This window comes from Chiloscyllium punctatum, chromosome 24 (assembly GCF_047496795.1).
Source record: "Chiloscyllium punctatum isolate Juve2018m chromosome 24, sChiPun1.3, whole genome shotgun sequence".
NCBI lineage: Eukaryota > Metazoa > Chordata > Chondrichthyes > Orectolobiformes > Hemiscylliidae > Chiloscyllium > Chiloscyllium punctatum.
Genome location: NC_092762.1, coordinates 45,301,378 through 45,311,935, shown reverse-complemented (window position 1 = coordinate 45,311,935; position 10,558 = coordinate 45,301,378). Strand labels below are relative to the sequence as shown.

Below are 10,558 nucleotides of genomic sequence, written 5' to 3'. Positions count from 1 at the left end.
AAGGCTCTACCAACTGAGTCAACAATAAAAGCAATGAAGTGGGTTTCCTCCGGGTGCTCCAGTTTCCTCCCACAGTCCAAAGATGAGCAGGTTAGGTGAATTGGCCATGCTAAATTGCCCGTGGTGTTAGGTGAAGGGGTAAATGTTGGGGAATGGGTCTGGGTGGGTTGCGCTTCGGAGGGTCGGTGTGGACTGGGTGGGCCTGTTTCCACAATGTAAGTAATCTAATCTAATCTAATCTAAGAAATTAACCAAAGCACTCAGTTATTGGAAATCATACATTTATTGGTTTTTTTTATATAAACATGAAGTAGATACTGTGCCGATACCTGGAGAGTAGATGTTGCCTTTCATCAACACGAAGTTCAGTATTTGGCAGATGCTGATTGACCCAATTAAAATGAGAACATCTCTTTGGTGTTCTGAGCACCAGAACCACGTGCTAACAGCAGCAATTAACCTGGCCTTGCCCATCTATAACGCTTGTGTCTGGATGCCACACTCAGAAACATTAATAGGACTCCCCATTCAAAACAGAAGGGGGAGGAGTATGGCCCTGACCAGCAGGACAGTGTGCTGGGTTTGAAGTGGTCAACCAGAGTCCCTGACTGACAAACCCTGTTCAGCAATCAATACCTATCAGAATGTTCAATTCGCCCACTCAGACCATTTCCAAATGCAATCTCAGGTCACACTATTTTTAGGTTTGTACCAACACAGAAAATGACAGGCTGACATTCTGATTAAAACTGTAAAACCAAGTGAAAAGATAAAATGAAGATTAGAAAGCTTTGGCCTCCGAAGCCTCCACATTCTCTTCGAATGACTTTAAACCTGTGGATACACGGCGTGTGTTGCAATCCCACAGTTGTTGCCCCTATTTCTGGACATTAAAATGTAGCCTTCATTTCCCCATTCAACACCATAGCTGTAAAATATTTAAAAATAAAAAAGGATTAATTGTGCAATCATACAGCGTGTGATCGAAATTGTGAAATGTAAATAATGCTAAAGTGCAACATTGTATTTTTCTGTCTAATTCCTCCTACATCCTCTTGCCACTCCCAACTGAGAACAACCTGGTGTAAATTCTCTCATGTCTGTATATTTCCTCTGCATTGATACAAGATCAGGCTGTTTGCTTTGCCATAACTGAAGAGGTCTATGACTCTCTGACTCTAAGTCAAAATCCATGTGTTTTTTTCCCTAACCAGGATTCCAAGACATTTAGCAACCACCTTCCTCAAATCAGCAAATTTTGCCAGGAACTACATTCTAATAACCTCAAATGATATTCAGCATGCAACAATGTGCTTGAACTCATCCTTTTCCAGGAAGTCAAATCTTAAATCTTGACACAGTCAAACCTTAAATCTTAAAACAGCCCCAGCCTATTCAGCCTCTCCCTACAGCTCAAAGCATCTAATCCTGGCAATTCCCTTCTAAGTCTTTTCTAAACCCTTTCAAGTCTCACAACATCCTTCCTATAGCAGGAAGACCAGAATTGCACACAATATTCCAAAAGTGGCCTAATCAATGTCCTGTACAGCCACAACATGACCTCCTAACTCCTCAATGCCCTGACCAATAAAGACAAGCCTTTATCTATCCTGTCTACCTGCAACTCCACTTTCAAGAAACTATGAACCTGCACTCCAAGGTCTCTTTGTTCAGCAACACTCCCTAGGACCTCACCACTAAGTGTGTAAGTCCTGCCCTGATTTCCCTTCCCCAAATGCAGCCTCTCACATTTATCCGAATTGAATTTTGATCTTGATCTCTTACCTCCAATCAAACAGCTCCTTTCTCATCTCCAAATGCCTTATGAACAAAGTTGTTCAAAAGCAATACAGGACAAAAAACACAATAAATGCAAGTATTTTGTATCTCCTGGTTGCTTGCAGGGTTACCCTGGGATAATAATTCTTAAAAAAAAAACTCAAGGACAGTCTGGTGAGAGTTAACAACTTTATGCATAGTATGAGCTGACAGCCAGCTTTCAAAACCAATAGATAAAGGACTCTAATCGGGTGAAGAGAGTAACAATTTGGAATGATGCTGGATGCAAAAGGGAAATTGAGACAAAATTACCTGTAAGTAATCAACTACTTTTTTTCCCAGGAACAAAAGGAAATATTGTTGATGGATTTGCTTTCAGATGTGCAATGTGCTGTTTTGCTTCGAGATACAGTTTTTATACAGTCTATAATTCTTGAATGGGTTGTTTGTCCATTGCTATATCCATGAGTATGTTTAGGCTCAAATGCAGCACTAACACCAGAAGAGACAGCCTATTTTGGTGCATCACTCCTTGTAGTATTACACCGAAACATCAGTTTGAAGTTGTCCCTTCATTTAATGAAGAAAACCAGTAAGTAACGAGCGTAGCTTCCATGGTATTGCTGATGAACCTGAGTTATACTTCATCACTATCATTTTGCTCTTAAATTTGCTCATCAAACCCGAAGTTACAGATAAGCAAAAACTCTCTCAACACTTTGTCAGAATTTAAAACTTACCCAAGACTCAGCTGTCTAAAATGGATTACTGGTTCTGGTTTCGTCAATATGCATCACACCCAGTGGTCCCTCAAACACTGAATTTCACAATGTGGGTTTTCTCTACAATTCTTCAATGGTTCCAGCTCTCTCCTCTCTTTGATCCTCTGAGCTCTCCTTGTACAATGCCCCAACACTCCCTGGTCTCTCTTCTTTCTGCCACTGGCTCTCCCTTTCTCCATGTCTCCCACCCCAGCTCTCTTTCAGCTTTTTATGATGTCAAACACCTTTACTATGTCCTTGTCCTTTTTACAGCCCTCTCTCCCCTGCTCGAACCTTCGATGTAAATATCTTAGCCTCACAGTTCCTCTCTCCAAACTCTTCTCCTCCATCTTAAGTACCATCCAATGACACTGTCCTGATAATTCAAACCCTCAGGCTAATGTCTTGTACAAATGCAATCAAATCTCACCACAGCAGGGTGTGACATTCTAATTCACTCAGTCATTGAGATGTACAGGATGGAAACAGACCCATCAGTCCAACCCATCCATACCGACCAGATATCCCAACCCAATCTAGTCCCACTTGCCAGCACCCGGCCCACATCCCTCCAAACCCTTCCTATTCATATACATATCCAGATGTCTTTTAAATGCTGGAATTGCACTAGTCTCCACCACTTCCTCTGGCTCATTCCATACACACACCACCCTCTGCATGAAAACGTTGCCCCTTAGGTCTCTTTTATATCCCTAAACCTATGTCCTCAAGTTCTGGACTCCCCCCAACCCAGGGAAATTACTTTGCCTATTTACCCTATCCACGCCCCTCATAATTTTGTAAACATCTATAAGGTCACCCCTTAGCCTCCAACACTCCAGGGAAAACAGCCCCAGCCTGTTCATCCTCTCTATAGCTCAAATCCTCCAACCCTGTAAATCTTTTTTGAACTCTTTCAAGTTTCACAACATCTTTCAGATAGGAATTCAAGTAAAACTAAAAGCCATCCCTAATGACCATTGTTGTTTAGGAATGGAATCCTTACTTGGTCCACCCACTGCAATGTGAGTGACCCTCAACTGCCTTCTGAAATGGCTTAGAGAGAGATTAGGGATGGGCAAATGCCAGCCTTGCCAGTGATGCCATGGAAGTATTAGGTCAGAAGAACCTTGTCACCTTGCACCCAAAAGTCAGGCATTCCCCAGTAAATACAGGACAGATTTGATAGAGTTCTGCTCAAACTTTCCACTTTCCACAGTCTGATGTTGTGGCACTCCCAGAACAGCCCTGAATGAGTGCTCCTATTTCCCAAGTCGACCACCAATCTCAACAAGGTAGTCATGTTTCCCTTCACTACTTAGAAGTACAATAAAGACCCTGTGGCTCACACTGACGAAAGATTTTTAAGCATTAAGTAGGATGTGAGGACAACGTACCTGTTTTTAACAATCCAGTACTTTGAACCAACTTTTCTTCCATATCCAACAACCAGAACAGCATGACTCATAACAAAGGGCTCACAACTGGGTTCATAGTAAACACCTGGGGAGCAGTACAATGCAAACAACAATAAGCTGTCAGTTACAAATCAAAACTCTTCTGCGTACACCAATTATCAACTGAAATATATCAAAAAGTTAAAAAAAAGCTCTGCCTCAATTCATCAAATATGCTCACAGTAACCCAGCTGGAAGCACAGTGCCCCCGAGTCAGAAGGTTCAGGTTCAAGTTCCACAAAGACTCAAGTACATTGTTTAAACTGGTACTTCAGTGTCGTATAAGGGTGTGTTGTGTTGACAGAGATGTTGTGTTTTTGAATGAAATGTAAACGGAGGCCCTGTCTGGTGTTGGCCCAGTTTGGGAGAACAACGAGTTAGTTGCACTCAGTGTCCTGACTAATATTAGTCACAGCACCCTAATAGATCACTTAATTATCATTACGTTATTGTTTGCGGGAACTTGCTGTATGGACATTGGCTGCTGCATTTCATCAAAATCTATAGAAGTAGGCATTTGGTATGCTTTCTTTTATTGGTCAGAGTATTGAGTACAGGAGTTGGGAGGTCATGTTGTACAGGACATTGGTTAGGCCACTGTTGGAATATTGCGTGCAATTCTGGGCTACTTCCTATCGGAAAGATGTTGTGAAATTTGAAAGGATTTACAAGGATGTTGCCAGGGTTGGAGGATTTGAGCTATATGGAGAGGCTGAACAGGCTGGGGCTATTTTCCCTGGAGCATTGGAGGCTGAGGGGTGACCTTGTAGAGGTTTACAAAATTATGAGGGGCATAGATAGGATAAATAGACAAAGTATTTTCCCTGGGATCGGGGAGTCCAGAACTAGAGGGGCAGAGGTTTAGGGTGAGAGGGGAAAGATATAAAACAGACCTAAGGGGCAACCTTTTCACACAGAGGGTGGTACGTGTATGGAATGAGCTGCCAGAGGAAGTGGTGGAGGCTGGTACAATTACAACATTTAAGAGGCATTTGAATGGGTATAGGAATAGGAAGGGTTTGGAGGGATATGGGCCGGGTGCTGGCAGGTGGGACTAGATTGGGTTGGGATATCTGGTCGGCGTGGACCGGTTGGACCGAAGGGTCTGTTTCTGTGCTGTACATCTCTATGACTCGGAGTACTCAATTGGCTGCAAGGCATTTTGGAGCATTCTGAAATCATGGAAGCTGCTTTATAAAGTTAGGACTGAATATTGCCAGTTGGCAGCCAAGAGGGCTGTTTTTTTAAACAAATCAAATTTTGTTCATAGATTGCAGTCAGTATCAGGTAGGACTAAACTGACAGTAGGTACCTGGACCAATATGGACTTGACTGACACAGGACAAGTGTACCAGATTTAGCAACATGTCTTTGAATCAGACTTGGTTAAGAAGCTACCAACAGGAGATCATTTAGCTAGTGACAGTAGCAGAAAATAGGTTCAATTCACTGTTAAGTCTGAGAAGGTGAAGATTAGGTATGAAGGCTCTAGAGTTCACTAACGCTAAATTTAACAGGTTGAGGGAGCAATTGACATCAGCAAACTGATCAAAATGGGTAAATAAGTAGAAACAGGTAAAAATATAGAGGGGGTTCAACAAAAAAATTAGAATTAGGATGAGAATACACCCCAAGGGAAAGGGGTCCAATATCAAATGAAGTAGGGTGTGTAACTGCATAAAACTGAGGAATACAGTGAAAAGATTCATGTCACCTTTGGGGATTGGGAGAGTTATAAAGGGAAGCAGCAGACAACATAAATAACAGTAAAAACTTCAAAAAGGAAGTTTGAAAAGAAACCTTAGATAGATATCAGGATTCATACAAAATGGTTTTACAAAGAGAAAGAGACTTCACAATAAAACAGATGTGAGAAACGTTTGAAGTGAAATTAAGGAAACGGTAAATCTGGTTAGTCATTACTCCACCTATCAGCAATGCTACTGGAATCTATAATCCAGGATCAGTGCCTGAGCACTAAGAGAAATATGGATTGTTTAAAAGAGAGAGAGAGTCAATAAGGATTCAAAGTCATTCACGTCCAACAAAACTGGTCGAGTTTTTTTTGAGGGAGTAATTATAGTCAACGGAGGAATATCTAAAGGTGTAATTTAAATTCCAACAGGCATCCAATAAGGTGCCACACTTGCATGGAGTGGCGGTGAGGCACCTCCAGGAGGCACTGTAGTGTGCGTGGGTGAGGCACCTCCAGGAGGCGCTGCTGTGTGTGTGTGTGTGTGTGTGTGTGCGCGCGCGCTGTATGAGAGGAAATGGATTTGCAACATTAGACCCAGAAATTGCTAATGATGATTACAGCTCGTGGAATTGAAGGCAAATGACTAGCCAGTTAGGGATCAGTTAGGGCTGTAGATGACAGTATTAATGATGGATGCTTCCTAGAAAGCAAGGATAGAAGGAAGTGACTATAGCAGTGTCTTTACTTGGACAAAACAGCTGTCGTTTCCAAACCCTTTTTATCATCTTTTCTGTGGACCATGATATTAATGGTGAGCAGCTATAGTCACAATCCCAGAAAGTCACAGCCAATTGTTGGTCACTTTGGTTTCCGGGAAGAATTGAAGTGACATCCAGAAATGGGCCTAATTTATTTATTTTTCTGTTTAACTTATTTTCTAACTAGGCAGAAGTGGGTACTGCAGATGCTGGAGTCTAGGGTCAAGATTAGAGTGATGCTGGAAAAGCACAGGTGATCAGGCAGCATCCGAGGAGCAGGAGAATCAAATGTTTCAGGCAAAAGCCCTCCATCAGGAGTGACGATTCCATCAGGAATGACGGTTCCATCAGGAATGACGATTCCTGATGAAGGGTTTTTGCCCGAAACGTCAATTTTCCTGCTCTTCAGATGCTGCCTGATCTGCTGTGCTTTTCCAGCACCACTCTAATCATATTTCCAAACCAACCCATTCAGAGGTTACATGTCTAGTGTAAGGATGCTGCCACTGTGCCACTGGAGGCCCCAGAAAAGGACTTGTTATCTTTTGCTCATTAACCAGTTTCATAGAGCATGAAGACTTGTTGACAGAATCACTTGTGCCATCAATAGGACTCTGAACCTCTTATAAAATGCCAAATAAAGTCACTTTGGCCCTACTGTACCTGCTTTCTCACCCGACTTAGAGAACTGGTGACAGTTTAACCAGAGGGTCACCGCACCTCAGGCAAAGGAAGAGGTTGAGAAGGAAAATCCTTCCAATTAACCTCAGCTGGTGCAGGAATTGAACCCATACAATTAATATCACTCTACATTGCTAACCAGCTTCCTAGCCATGATAATTACCCAACTTCTTTAAGCTCTAAGCTCTCTGGAGTCTTAACTATTTTATAACAATTCAGGTAACACAACAGACAGTCACAGAGATGAAAGAAAGATTGTCAACATTCTGGGCAATGTAGGCAGGAGCATAAAAATGGCAAAGGTCAGATTTCCCTGTTTCTGGATTGTCAGAGACTGGGTGTACAACCCAGGATATGTGTCAGGACCTGCAGAAATCCCCATGTGCTGGCCTCTGTAGAAACAGCCTCTGAGCTCAGTTTGAATTTCAAAAGGGGCATTCCCCCTGCTCCTCAGGGTACTGAAGGAAACACAATCTCCATAAAATGTTGGTCACTTTATGACAAACTCACCTACAAATAAACGAGTTAAGAAGAAGACTCACATTGGCCTCAACACGTTAACTCGGTTTGTCTGTAATGATGCTGCTGGACTAGCTTGTTCAACACTTTATTTTTTTTATTTCAGACCTCCAGCATTCTCAGTCCTTTGCTTTTATTTAACTATTTGACAAGAACGATAGCTGGTTAAGTTATGAGGAGAGGTTATGTAAATCGGGCTTGTTTTCTTTAAAAATTAAAAGATTAAGCAAAGGGTGACATAATCTGTCTTCAAGATAATCAACAGGAAAAGACAGAGTAGATAGAGATAAACTGTTTCCACTGGTTGGGGATTCTGGAATTAGTGGCACAGACTGAGAATCAGGAGGGGTGTTCGGGAGCATTTCTACACACAAAGGGTGGCAGATGTTTGGAACTCTCTTCCACAAATGGCAGTGGATGCTGGGTCAGTTGTTAATTTTAAGTCTGACATAGGTAATGTTCTGCTGAACAAAGATACTGAAGGATATGGGCCAAAAGGCAGGTACGTGGAGTTAGGCCACAGATCAGCCGTGATCTACTTAAATGGTGGAACAGGCTCAAGGCTGAATGGCCTACTCCTCTTGCTAGGACTACACTATAACACTGAAGAGGCCAGAATTGGTACAGCAAGATTTGCAGAAGGAGAAGGTGTCAGAGGAAGTACGGGCTAAGGTCATGGAGGGATTTGAATGCCAGTATGAGAGACTTAAAATCAAAGTGTTGGTTTAAAAATCAAGATGTCATGAGGGGCATGGATAAGATAAATAGACCAAGTCTCTTCTCTGGCGTGGGGAGGTCCAGAACTAGAGGGCGTAGGTTTAGGGTGAGAAGGAAAAGGTATAAAAGAGACCCAAGGGGCAACTTTTTCACGATTGCAACATTTAAAAGGCATTTGGATGGGTATATGAATAGGAAGGGTATGGAGGGATATGGGCTGGGTGCTGGCAGGTGGGACTAGATTGGGTTTGGATGGGTTGGACCGAAGGGTCTATTTCCGTGCTGCACATCTCTATGAGTATGACTCTATTTCCCAGTTACATCTCAATCAACATGGTGTTTATAATTAGTGCTTGACACACACCTCAGGCACACCCAATCTGACCACAGTCTTCTTGATCCACCTAAACCTCTCACCCAATCACCATTCTACGCCATCCCCCGTCTACCCATCACCCTGACCCTTTACTCACCTTACATTCTAAAACTGGCACTCTACACCTCTCATAATTATCTTCTTGCCATTGCCTCTCAGAGAGGCTTTAGGTTCCCTCTACTCCTTTATTACTGGAATGCAGCAGCTAATGCTATGAAAAGTCATTGGGACTTCTAGAAACTTCTCTGCATTACTCCCTCCCAGGATGCCTGCACCTGCATCCAGCTCTACTGGATCCTCCACTGGAAGCACAAAACAACTCCAGCCAAGTAAATATGTATCTTTTTGTACAGTTTGTGAGATGATGTGACAGCTTTAAGAGGTGTATTTTGTCCTTTTTTTTGTTTCACGAAGGACGGTGAAGACAGAAATGCTGAGCAGTCTGTTCAAAGCCAAATCGAATAAATAGCTAGGAGCCCTTTTCGGTTTTACCCCAAAAGGTTGGAACAATAGAAGCAGCCCGAATGGGTGGGGTCAAGCTCTCATACAACCAGGATTTTTGGTTCGTGCTTTCTGCAGCTACTGGGGTCTTGAAGCTGGATTAAGATACTCTTATTCCTCTCTCTGTCACAGCTAAAAGTAGGGAATCTCTTCCTGCTGCTAGAATTGCATGTGACAGAAGCTATTTTACTGTATTTGCCTTTCCCAAGGGTGTGTTTATGGGATGTTACTACATTGGAACAGTTAATTGTTATCAGCTTGTTACATTATTTTGTTAAGCATTTCAATAGAGTTACAGTTCAGCCAGTTTTCTTTTATTTTCATTTTGTTTGTATTTTAACTGTTGTGTAAAATTAGCGTGTTTTGCTTAAAATCCAGTAGTTTGACGAAATCAAATTGGATTTGTAACGCAAATGTCTCACACTTAGCTTTAAAATAAGAAAGAGTTCGGGTCAAGATGATCTTTTTAATATATTTGGAGTGGGTTTGATGTGGTCCATACATCTGGGTCTAAACGTGGGGTTCAGATTTAGATTGCAAGATTTGGATCAGGAGTCCATGACATCAGCCTTCTTAATCCCCAATTTCAGTTTGCTCACAAGCATCAGGGATGAATAAAGATTCCCTAAAGGAAGAAGCCATGCCTTCAGATGAACAAACTTCGCTGAACTGAATACTGAGACTTCCAGTCATAAATTACCTTTATGGTAGAACTGAAAAGACGAATGAGTGGCATCAATAGCAACAGATACGGGTCCAACTTTAGCAACCACCTGGGCTAAGGCTCCTTCATCACCTTGTTTCACAAAAAAGTAATTGGTGCAATTGGTAGCTCTTGTACTTGACGTTATAATTACAGGGACCATCCTATTTTGAAGAGAAAACAGGCAGTAAATATAATGTCATCATCATTCTGTCAAAGAAACTGCAATTCATTTATTCCAATAATGCAGGTCGTGGAAGTTGAGAGAAATTAAATGCAGCTAAATTCAAAAGGAAAAAAGTGAATGGTGCAAGTTTAAAATATCCCCTTGAACACATTATCCTTCAGTGCAGTTCCTCACTCCCCCATACCAACAGATGAATAAAAATTCCCGAAAACAAATAGGACGAAGCCATGCCTTCAGATGAACAAGGTTCTCTTGATTGAATACAATAGCCCCACTGTAAAGATGGGAGTTAAATCCAGGACCGTTGTGTAAATCTAACTTTGGCATCAGGCAAAGAGGGGCCATAATGCTGACAGAGATCTTTAGGCACAGTGGGTGGCACCCCCACCTCTCTGCCAGAAGCTCCGGGTTTACGTCCTCAGG

At 42.1% G+C, this 10,558-nt stretch overlaps 1 protein-coding gene across 1 annotated transcript in view; it reads right to left on the bottom strand.

Moving 5' to 3' along the window:
• Positions 1 to 264: 264 nt before the first annotated feature.
• The window catches only part of LOC140494522 (procathepsin L-like), a 42,006-nt gene continuing 31,712 nt past the window's right edge, over positions 265 to 10,558 (bottom strand). The window contains 4 exon segments of the mRNA XM_072593786.1: positions 265 to 928; positions 3,938 to 4,043; positions 9,946 to 10,091; positions 10,093 to 10,112. Coding sequence (XP_072449887.1) covers positions 829 to 928; positions 3,938 to 4,043; positions 9,946 to 10,091; positions 10,093 to 10,112 — 372 coding nt within the window. The 3' untranslated portion in view covers positions 265 to 828.